Here is a 12,160-nt window from a genome sequence, read left to right on the forward strand (position 1 = left end):
ACACATAACATTAAATTTATCATCTCAACCATTTTTAAGTGTATGGTTTGGTAGTGTTAAGTACTGTTGGACATTGTATTGTTGTCCAACAATTCTTGTTGGACAAGAAACTTTTCATCTTTTCTTTCTGTTTCCTTTTAAAATTATTTATTTATTTAAATTTTAATTCCAACACAGTTAACACACAGTGTTGTATTAGTTTTGGGTGTACAATATAGTGATTCAGCAATTCCATACAACACCCAGTGCTCATCCCAACAAATGCCCTCCTTCATTCCCATCCCCTGCTTTCCCATCCCCCCCCACCCACCTCCCTTCTGCTGACCATCAGTTTGAAGAATTTTTTCATCTTGCAAAACTGAATCTCTATACCCATTAAACAGTAATTCCTATCCCCAGCAGCTTTCTACATTCTGTTTCTATGAGTTTGACTACTTTAGATACTTCATATGAGTGGAATCATACAGTATTTATTTGTCCCTTTGTGGCTGAGTTATTTCATTTAGCATCATATCCTTGAGGTTCATCCATATTGTAGCATATCACAGGATTTCCTTCTTTATTAAGGCTGCATAATACACACACCCACACCCACACCTGTACACCCCACATTTTCTTTATCCATTCAACTGTTGATGAACATTTGGCTTGTTTCCACCTCTTGGCTGTTATAAATAATGCTATAATGAATGTGGCTGTGCAAATAGCTCTTCAAAATCTTGCTTTTAATTCTTTTGGATAGATACCCAGAAGTGATATTGCTGAGCCATAAGGTAATTCTATTTTTAATGTTTTGAGGAACCACCATATTATTTTCCATAATGGCTACACCATTTTACATACCCACCAACAATGCACAAATGTCCTAATTTCTTCTCATCCTTGCCAAAAACTTGTTATTTTCTATTCTTTTGCTAATGGCAATCCTAATGGATATGAGGTGATATCTCATTGTGGTTTTGCTTGGCATTTATCATATGATAAGTGATAATGAGCATCTTTTTTAAAAGTAATCTCTACATCCAATATGGGGCTTGAACTCACGACCCCTAAGATCAAGAGTCACATACTCTACTGACTGAGCCAGCCATGTACCTGGATATTGAGCATTTTGTTATATGCTTGTTGGCCATTTGTATATCTTCTTTGGAGAAATGTCTGTTGAAGCCTTTTGCCCATTTTTAAATCAAATTATTCATTTTTCTGTTATTGTTCCTGAACTGTAGAATTACCTTACATATTCTGGATATGGATCCCTTATTAGGTATATTATTTGCAAATATTTCCTCCCATTACATAGGTTGTCTTTTTACTCTATTGATTGTTTCCTTGATACACAGAAGTTTTTAAGTGTGATGTAGTCCCAAGTGTCTATTTTTGCTTCTGGTGTCACATCCAAGAAATCATTGACAAATACAACATCCCAAAGCTTTCCCTTTGTGTTTTCTTCCAGGAGTTTGATGGTTTTAGGTCATACATTTAGGTCTTTAATCCCTTTTGAGTTAATTTTGTTTATTGTCTAAGGGTCCAACTTCATTCTTTTGCATGTAAATATTCAGTTTTCCCTTTGCCATTTGTTGAAAAGACTGTCCTTTTCCCATTATCTGCTCTTGGCTCCCTTGTTGAAAATCATTTGGCCACATATTCAAGGGTTTATTTCTGGGCTCTCTATTCTATTCCATTGATCTATTTTTCTCTCTTTGTGCTAATGAAGATACCCTACCAACTTGATTACTGTTACTTTGTAGCATATTTTAAAATGAGATACTTTGAGGCCTCCAACTTTGTTCTTCTTTTTCAAGGTTGTTTGGCTATTTGGGGTTCCCTTGACATTCCTTTTAAATTTTAGGATTTTTTTTTTCTATTTCTGCAAAAAATACCATGTTGATAGGGGATGCATTGAATCTATAGATCATTGTAGGTACCATAGACATTTTAACAATATTAGGTCTTCCAATCCATGAAAATGGGTTGGGTTTCCACTTATAATGTCTTTTTTGATTTATTTTAGCAGTGTTTTATAGTTTTTGTGTACAGGTCTTTCACTTCCTCGGTTAAATTTATTCCTGAGTATTTTATCCTCAAATTTTGATTCTACAGCAAATGGGATTTTTCCTTAATTTCCTTTTTTGTGTTCGTCATTGTTAGTGTATAGGAATGCAACTGATTTTTGTATCCTGCAACTTTGCTGAAATTGTTGATTAGTTTTAAAATGTTTGTGTGCGTGGAATCTTTAGGGCTTTCTACATGTAAGATCATGTCATCTGCAAACAGAGATAACTTTATTTCTCTCTTTCTAATGTCAATACCTTTCATTTCTTTTTCTTATCTAATTGTGCTGGCTAGGATTTCTAGTACTGTGTTGAACAGGAGTGGTGCAAGTGGATCTCCTTGCCTTGTTCCTGATCTGAGAGGAAAAGCTTTTAGTCTTTCACTGTTGCATATGATGTTAGCTGTGAGCTTTTCATATATGGCTTTTATTATGTTAAGGTAATTTCCTTCTATTTCTAATTTGTTGAGAGCTTTTAACATGAAAGAATGTTGAGTTTTGGGGGCACCTGGGTGGCTCAGTTGGTTAAGCGACTGCCTTCGGCTCAGGTCATGATCCTGGAGTCCCGAGATCAAGTCCCACATTGGACTCCCTGCTCGGCAGGGAGTCTGCTTCTCCCTCTGATCCTCCCCCCTCTCATGCTCTCTCTCTCTGTCTCATTCTCTCTCTCAAATAAATAAATAAAATCTTTAAAAAAAAAAAAAGAATGTTGAGTTTTGTCAAGTGCTTTTTCTGATCCGTTAAGATAGGGATGTGGTATTCGTCCTTCATTATGTTAATGTGGTGTATTACATTGATTTTCATATGTTGAACCATCCTTGCATTGCAGGTCTAGATCCCTTTGGGCTATGGTATAATGGTCCCCTCTTACCCATGGTCTCACTTTCTGCAGTTTCAGTTGCCCATGGTCAACCTCAGTCCAGAAGCACAAGACCCTCCTGACATACCACCAGAAGGTCAATAGTAGCCTAACGTTATGTCACAGTACCTACCTCATTTATCTCACTTCATCCTATCACGTAGGCATTTTATCCTGTCACATGATCACAAGAAGAAGGGTGAGTAGAATATAATGAGATATTTTGATAGAGACCATAGTCACATAACTTTTATTACAGTATATTGTTCTAATTGTTTTTAGTTTATTATTAATTATTGTTGTTAATCTCTTACTATGCCTAATTTATAAATTAAACTTTATCATAGATATGTACTTATAGGAAAAACTGTATAAATAGGGTTTGGTACTATCCACAGTTTCAAGCATCCACTGGGGGTCTTAGAACATATCCCCTGTGGATAAGGGGGACTCCTGTAATCCTTTTAATGTACTGTTGAATTCAGTTTGATAGTATTTTGTTGAGGATTTTTGCTTCAAGCTTCATCAGGGATATTGGTCTACAGTTTTTCTTGCTGTGTCTTTGCCTGGTTTTGGTATCATAGAATGAGATTGGAAGAATTACCCCCCCTCCCCTGTGCCCCCTTCAATTCTTTGAATGACTTTGAGGAGAATTGGTATTAATTCATCTTTAAATGTTTGGTAGGATTCTTCAGTGATGCCATCTGGCCCTGGGCTTTTCTCTGTTGGGAGATTTTTTTTTTTTTATTACTGTTTCAATTTCCTTCTAGTTATTGGTCTGTTAGAGTTTTTATTTCTTCATGATTCAGTCTTGGTAGGTTGTATGATTCTGGGAATTGATCCATTTCCTCTACGTTATCCAATTTGTTAGCATATAATTGCTCATAGTAGTCATAGAATTCTTTTTACTTCTGTGACATCAGTTGTAATATTCCCTCTTTCATTTCTAATTTTAGTTATTTGGGTCTCTTTTTTTCTTAGTCTAGCTGAGGATTTGTCAGTTTTGTTGATCTTTTTGAAAGAAATTTATAGTTTCATTTATTTTTTTCTATTTTTCTATTCTCTGTTTTATTTTTGCTCTAATCTTTATTAGGTCCTTACTTTTACTAACTTTTGTTTCAGTTCTTCTTTTTCCAGTTCCTTGGGGTAGAAAGCTAGGTTGTTGTTTTGAGATCTTTCTTCTTCTCAATGCACATCTTTACTGCTATAAACTTCCCTCCTAGTATTGTGTTCTCTGCATCCCACAAGTTTTAGTGTGTTTTGTTTTTATTTTCATTTGTTTGTAGATATTTTCTAAATTCCCTTGTGATTTCTTCTTTGACCCATTGATTGTTCAAGAGTGAGTCCTCTCATTTCAAGAGTAACATTTTATTTTATTTATCTTATTTTATTTTATTTTATTTTTTTGAGAGAGAGAGCACACACAAGTGCACTTGGAGGGGGAGGGCAAGAATCTTAAGCAGGCTCCATGCCCAGTGCGGAACCCAACGTGGGGCTCCATCTCACAACCCCGAGATCATGACCCAAGCCGAAATGAAGAGTTAGATGCTTAACCAACTGAGCCACCCAGGCGCCCCTCAAGAGTGACTTTTTAAAGTAGCAAATTATTGTGGTGCCTGGCTGGCTCAGTCGGTAGAGCGTGCAACTCTTGATCTTGAGGTCATAAGTTTGAGCCCCACACTGGGTGTGGAGATTACTCAAATAAATAAATAAATAAATCTTTTTTAAAGAATAAATAAAGTAATAAATTATTAATGGAAAAATGAGATTCTTTCCCTTTATTCTTGGATAAAATGGAATTTTATCATTTATACCTCTTATATATTTGGAATTTAAATAAAATTAAAAAATTTTTCAGAGCAAAAAAAATGAAAGTAAAAATTGAAATGCAAATGTAATTTCTGGCTTTCAGTTCCTTTCATGAGAGCTTATGTCCAGCATTCTTGTTCTTTGATTTTGTAGAATTTTCTATGGTTGGTCCAAAGTAACTTTGATGTAGTGTGATAATGCCCTTCACTTTATAGACTATTTATGGCTTTCTTAGACCTCACAGGGTTAATTGGCATGATTGCTAGAGTTCCTGGCAAACTATAGTTTCAGTTCTAGTGTTTGAAACGTGTATTCAGGGTAAGGTAAAGCTGGGGAATGAGGTTTCTGAAACTGACAACACCAGTGAGGCTGGGCTATGGAATCAGATGGACACTTTCCCCAGGGTGTGAAAAAGCGCAGGCATCCATGGGTACTTTGGGCCCCCTGTAAGTCAGTGATCATGGCAGAAATCATTCTTCAATAGTAATAAAAGCCTGCAAAGTACCAGGTTTTTAATATTGGTATCACTAATCCTCAAAATGACTTGCAAGGTAGATATTGGTATTTCTATTTTATGAGAAGACTGAAGCTCAGAGAAACGAGGTAACTTTCCCAGGTCCCACAGGCACAGAGCTGGGAAGGGGCTCAGACCCAGGTTCACGTGCATCCAGAGCTCACGCTCCTACCGCTGTGCTAGGCTGCTTCCCGCAAGACGTCCAGGTCAGCACTTACATCGGCTCATAAAAAGTGCTTGATATAATTCCTGTTTGGAAACGATCCCTCTTGTATGCCCCTGCTTTCTGCATGCTGCTGTCAGGAGCAGCGATGTTCCGAGATGCCCCCCTGGGTGCCGACAGGAGAGGCATCAGAGACTTCTGGCAGCAAGTCTGAGAGATAGGACTGGCAGCTACTTAGGGGCTGCAGGGGCTGGACTCCAAGGACGGAACCGGCCATGTGCTGTGAGCAGAGGCCTGGGTCCTCTGCTCCCTGTGTCAGCCCTATAGACGAGAGCTTGTGCTTAGTGACTGCTCTCAGCAAGATTATCTTAGGAGGAAAGGAAGGAAAGAAGGGAGGGAGGGAAGGAGGATGGTTGGTTATTTGTAGCCATTATATTGTGTGCATGTATACGTGTTAACATTTAAACAATAACCTTCCTTCCAGAAATATTCTAAGGCCTCTGTAGATGCTTCTTTTTAGTTTATAGAATAATCAGTTTGGTTCATCTGATAAATTGTTGTCGAGCAGCCAGCCAGAAATACGTGGTTTTCTGAGTGTCCAAGACTCTTGGATTTCAGGGTAGAACATAGTGATTCATTAATTTTGTTTCTCTGGCTTTCATGGGCGTCTATGGATGTGAGTTCACATCCACTCGGGCGTTGGAAGCCCAAACAGTAGCATCTAGTTATTCCTCTGTGGTCAAGTTCCTATAGATCTCTCATTAGGAGAAAATTCTGAAAAGAGCAAGAAGCACGCCAGGCATCCTGAATATTAGGAATAAAATAGCTTCCAGGACGTTTCAAATATGTTTACAATCATGCAGGAATTTTTCTATAATCAGAGTTCCAAATTAACCAAGTCGGGGCATCTGCAGAGTGTGGATGGGTATATGTTTGTTTTCTTTCCTCTGGGGTTTTTTCAGCCTAGTGCTTAAGAACAAAATCTCCTTTGGAAATTGTCCAGCACCCAGCAGTTGTGCTTTGTGTTGCCAATTAAGACTTCGATTGGGGGCTTGATTTGGAATCCTTGGGAAAAGCTTTGTTTCCATTAGTCAAAGGAAAAAAGGCAGAAAATCCGGGGAAGACATTGTAGGTCATACCTTGCTCAGTGGGGATGCTGAAGCTGACAATAGAATAACATTTCCACTGGCTCAAAACAGAGACAATCACTCATTCTTTCTGCTCCTAAGTAGAGTTTTACAATAGGGCAGAGCTGTGAGAAGAGAGATCAAAAGAACAAAACTGGTACAAAACAGAGCATTATTTTAAAAATGCTCTGTTCCAAGTGCAAAATAGGGTGGTAAACATCTATTGCTTCCAAATAAACAGCTGACAGTCCTTTGGAAAAATGGTTACACTTGTTAGAAAGACCCATTTGTAAATGCACCAGTCAGTGCTGGACATGCACACAATTTCAAAAGTAGAAAAGTGAAATCTGATTTTCTGGGGTTTTTTTATTATTATACTTCTGATATATTTCCTTATCACTCAGATCCATTGAAACGTTTTGAGTCTGTTTCTGTAGCAAAATAGAGATAGAATCATTCTGCCATGGAACGGAGGAAGTTGAGTTGGCACCTATCCCTTTATCAGAAGTGATGCAGTCACCCCTCTGGGCTCAGGGAGTTGGCTTCGCATGGTAGAAGAGAAACTTCTTCTGAAGATCCGTCAGATTCTCTAAGATAACCAGCCTTCCTAGACAATGACTTGTTTTCTGCCACAAAGATACAGAGGAAGAGAGGGAGATAAGAGCATTTTATAATTACTGAAGTGAGTGATCTGTAAGAATTGTAACTTGCAGGGGCGCCCGGGTGGCTCAGTCGGTTAAGCATCTGCCTTCAGCTCAGGTCATGATCTCAGGGTCCTGGGATCGAGCCCTGTGTTGAGCTCCACATCAAGCCTTCCTGCTCAGCGAGGAGTCTGCTTCTCCCCCTCACTCTCCTTTTGTGCTCTCCCTCCCTCTCCCTCTCTCTCAAATAAATATAATCTTAAAAAAAAAAAAAAAAGGAATTGTAACTTGCAGGACAAATGCCAGATTGGTCCTGGTCCCATGTTGACTCACCAGTGCTCAGCCCAGCACCTAGTGTACAGTCACTGCCTCATAAGTATTTGTAGAGTGGATAATTGTTCTAATCAAGCATCATCACCCCGGCTGTCATAATAGACGACATCATCAGAAGATCCCTGGTGGTACACACAAGAGCTACCTGTCCGGTTTCTGGTTTTTTTTTTTTATTATTGTAAATGTTTGGGATCTTGCACAATTTTGGAACCAATCCTTGATTCCAAATCACATAATGAGAGAAAGACATAATTGTCGCTTGTTATGCTTAGAGTTACTCTCTAACCATAAGAAGAAGGCTTGCCACCAGTCACCCTTGCATAAACTTCTATGAAGTCTAAAATTTAGTTTAAGTTGGCAAAAGCCATCGAATGGGTATGGAATGAAATGTAAAGAACCACTGTATTTTCAGAACCTAGAAGGTTTTTTGGTTTGGGAGTAGAGACCAGAAGGGAAAAGAAGAAATGATGGTGTCCATGCATTTCTACACCAAAAATATTTTACTTGCTTTAAGCACTAAAAAATGTACTCCATTACTATACAGTCTCTCACAAGTCAGTTCGTCTACCACTTTCAAAATGAAGAGCAGTATTTTCCCCTTGCTGTCCAGAGGGAACATAACTTCTTTGATATTCCCTGCTGGTTATTGAAGGAGGCTTCTCACAGTGAGTATATTCCTTCTGGCTGCCCTTGCTGCTGTGAATATCTGTTCTTCCAGCTTTATTTGCTGTCCTTCACTTGGAGTCCTGGTAAATCCTCTTTAATTCATAAGAGCTCTTGGCTCTCAAAAGGAAATATCTTGTTTTTTCTATGTATACAACAATAGTGGATTTTTTTTTAAAGCTTCACATTTTAATGCAAATGGGCAGATGACAAATATCTGGGAATAGCTGTGATGAATTATATCCAAGTCTGTATATGCAGACGGAAGTGTTTTCCATTTTGATGTGTGGTGTGTGTTCTGTTATTTATTGAAACTTACCAAAATGTTTTTCCCACGCTTTTGTTGTTGCTCTCGGTTTCTTCCGCTTTGTCTCCGTGACTCTCACGCGTAGATCAAACAGGTCTGTGAGTCTCCTGAAGGCATGCAAACCGAGTAGATGGACTCACAGGTGAGGGGTCCTTAGACTTATTTCACAGCTCGGGAGTGTGAGGTCCCGTGAACACTGCAGCATAGTGATCTTCAGTGTCTCCTGTTGGTCCAACCTCAAATCCTGTAACCATGTTAATTATTGACGTTTGTTGGCCTTTGAGATGTTCAGCAGGCCCTCAACCCCGTGCACGTGGGTGTTCTTATGAGCCGTACACAGTCCTGAGTAGGAACCCCAGCAGAGAGAATGAGGAGCAGAGTAGTCCCAGACGAACTGCTGCATCCCTGAATGTGTGTCCTCGTCTCTATCAGGGGGATCACGCTGCCTTTGCAGGGGACTAGATTAAATCACTTACACCAGTTGTGAAGTTCTTAGCATATGTGGCCCATCACTGCCACCTGCTAGTTCCATGTTTCCATCACCGGTGGACCCTGGTAGCTCTTCTAGCCGCCAAGCTCAGTCTTATTAGAAAATCGGTTAGGGGCGCCTGGGTGGCTCAGTCGGTTAAGCGACTGCCTTCGGCTCAGGTCATGATCCTGGAGTCCCGGGATCGAGTCCTGCATCGGGCTCCCTGCTCGGCAGGGAGTCTGCTTCTCCCTCTGACCCTCCCCCTCTCATGCTCTCTGTCTCCCATTCTCTCTCTCAGATAAATAAATAAAACCTTAAAAAAAAAAAAAGAAAATCGGTTAATGTTTGCTGTAATTGATGAATGGTCATGACTTTTCCAGATCTGTAAGAGTGTTTTATACCAGTCTTTAAGTTGCCATGAACTTGCCATGAACTCCCCTAGGGACACCACGCGGGGGACGCTCCGGGCCGGTGGTTGCTGCTACTCTCCCAGGGAGCCACCAGGGGCCAGGCGGCACGCCTCCGAGCCCTGTGCTAAATGCTTGGCAGAGAAAGATCCCGTGAAATTAAATCAGCTCGGTGTTTCTCGTCTCTGGAAGAAATTGAAGTTTAAGCAGAAAGGTTTCTGTAAATTTAGACCTCAGTCCCAAATTTCAGAAATGCAGTGCTCTCCTAAGATCTGTAATTTCCTTGTCCCCAAATTGAGTGTTCTAAAAACGCACATTTTGACCTTAAGGCATGCCTGTTCAGATCCCAGTTGTAAGATTCTGGTGCTGTAAATCCAAAGCTTCCTCAGTTAGCCAAAAAGCCTGTGCAGAAAGCATATTCATGTCATCACGATTATGGTCACGTTATTTATATTTGCTCACCCAGAGAGCGAGATGGTTTTCCAAAAGCTGATACACCATGCAGGTTTTAAAAACATGCTAAGAGATTCTTTGCTGAGTGATGGGAGGTTCCAAAGGGAAAGGGACTGAAGCCGGCCTGAAGGAAGGGGGCGAGGACAGAGGAGGAAGAGTGGGTGGGGGGCTACTGAAAAGCCCCAGTGCGCAGCTGTGCTGTGTCATTAGGAGAAAGGGGGGGCTCGGACCTTCCCCCCGGGAGTGTAGCCTTGGTCTCAAGTCCCTTGTCTCGCGCGTCCCCCGGCTGAAATGTGGTCTGGCCTGCCAGCCTCCCTGGGCCCGTGCTCTCGGCAGCCACCTGGCACTTCTGTCTTGTCCCCATCTCCACCTGTAGCCCCAGCGCCGCCTACACCCCACTTCCTCCCTCCTTCAGCCCCTCTCTCCTGGCTTCCTCCTCCCCACCTCTCTGGCCTTCTCTGCGGCCTGGCTCGCATGCCCACCCCGGACAGGCCTTCCACCCAGAGCCCCAGCCTGGGACTGTCACTGCCAGCCAGTCCTCTCCTCCTTTCTTACAGAGCAGGTGCTACGTTAGAGCACCTCGTGTCTCTTCCTGTGACAGGCTCACAGCATGATAGTCCCGTTCATCGACTCACTTATTTCAGTCTTTTTCACTGAATAAGTATCAAGCTTCTTTACCGGGCTCCCGAAGTATGTAAGAATGATCCATTAGATAGGGTCCCAAGGAATGTGTGGCCTAGTGGTGAGGAAACGAACGTCACAGGGATGCCTGGGATGCCCATAGGTGTTCCAAGAGCGGCCCGTTCCACCTGCAGCCCGGGTCCTGGCTGAGACACCCCGCATGCCGCGCGGGCCTTCCTTTTCCCTAGAACATCTCTTCCTGACCGAGTAATGACAACACATTCAAGCCATTCATTTCATCTCTCCCAGAAGTTCACAGTCTTCAGGAAGTCTCCCCAGACATCGCCCCCAGACCCCCCACCAGGCTAGCTCCCCCTGCTTACACTTTCATGGGCGCTACCTCCAAACTAAGGCATCACACATGGGGTGGAGTGTTTCCGTCATTACCAGGGACGTCCTATTTGCATTTGTCCCACGTGTGCCTGTAGACCAGCGCTCCTCCGTATCCGCGCTGTTGACTTCGGGGGCTGGATTGCTCTTTGTTGTGGGGTTGTCCTGGGAGTTGCAGGATGTTTCGCAGCATCCCTGGCCTCTCTACCTACTGGATGCCATTAGCAGCCCTCTCCCCCTAGCTGTGACCATCAAAAGTGTCTCTAGACATTGCCAAATGTCCTCTGGGGGTGTCACCCCTGGTTGAGCACCCCTGGTTTAGACCGAAGCCTCCTCCGGGGCAGGCGACTTCCCGCGAAGCCGCTGGAGTGCTCTCGGAGAGGGCTGTTGGGATCTTCCCTTTCATTTCTGCCATGACATTGAACTGTGTACCAGTTGCCCCAGTTCCAAAGGCAGCGAGCAGAGGCATTGATCCCAAGTGACATTCTGCAATTAGGAATACGTAGAGACATACTCACACACACGTAGAGACAGACATTCTGTAGTTACGAGCCAAGCTCTTAAATATCCACGTGGAAGTAGGATGTTCTATGTAATATATTTTTATACTCGGCAATAAAATAAAATCACCCTATTAAGAGTTTCATCAACCTTTACCTCTCGCTGCAGTACCATCAAGAGGACCAGCTCCTCCGAGCGAGTATCTCCTGGTGGCCGAAGGGAAAGCTATGGGGATTCCAAAGGAAACCGAAACCGCACGGGATCCACAAGTAGTTCTTCCAGTGGCAAGAAGAACAGTGAGAGGTAAGGGGCATCTTCTCTGCTGGTCCTGCTGTCCGGATGTTTTGTTACCTCTTTTCCCCAGAGATCCCATGATACGCACACAGCTCTGAGCTCTCTCCAGCGGATAGACCTTCTCCTGGGAGTGTTGTGGGCACTCATCCAATGGCCGTTGGAGGCGGCCGCTCATCCTAGTTCCCACCAATCATTGTCCAGGTAAAAGGTGAGAACTTGAAATCCCAGCACCCCGATGCAGACAGAAATAGTTCCTGAGAATTTGCTTAGCACCAAATCCATGGAATGGGGAAAGCCATTCTGAATTTCCGTATGGAGCACTTTATACTTCTAGTACGTTCTGCTGCCATTTTGAAATAAGTTTCAGTGGGTTCTTTAACTTTGTCAACAGTACTTTTCAAGGTTGACTGGGTGAAAAGTTGAAGTTTTATCACTTGTCGAAAACCATTTTTAATACTGAGCTGACACCAGAAATAGGACCATTTCTTTCTGGTTTCATGAAATACGCTTCTAATTTTGAATTTTCCCTTTGATGTTAACTTCTAATGGATTATGATAA

The 12,160-nt window shown here is 42.1% G+C and overlaps 1 protein-coding gene across 5 annotated transcripts in view; it reads left to right on the forward strand.

Annotated features, from left to right (window-relative positions):
* Nucleotides 1-12,160, forward strand: part of EML1 (EMAP like 1) — a 182,197-nt gene that overhangs the window by 121,295 nt on the left and 48,742 nt on the right. For all 5 annotated transcript variants that reach the window (XM_045901512.1, XM_045901510.3, XM_045901511.3 and 2 more), the window contains one exon: nt 11,476-11,610. In XM_045901512.1, coding sequence (XP_045757468.1) covers nt 11,476-11,610 — 135 coding nt within the window. The remainder of the gene's footprint in view (nt 1-11,475; nt 11,611-12,160) is intronic.

Source organism: Mirounga angustirostris, unplaced genomic scaffold (genome assembly GCF_029215605.1).
Source record: "Mirounga angustirostris isolate CCGP_5_RB_7025 unplaced genomic scaffold, mMirAng1.0.hap1 SCAF_9, whole genome shotgun sequence".
NCBI lineage: Eukaryota > Metazoa > Chordata > Mammalia > Carnivora > Phocidae > Mirounga > Mirounga angustirostris.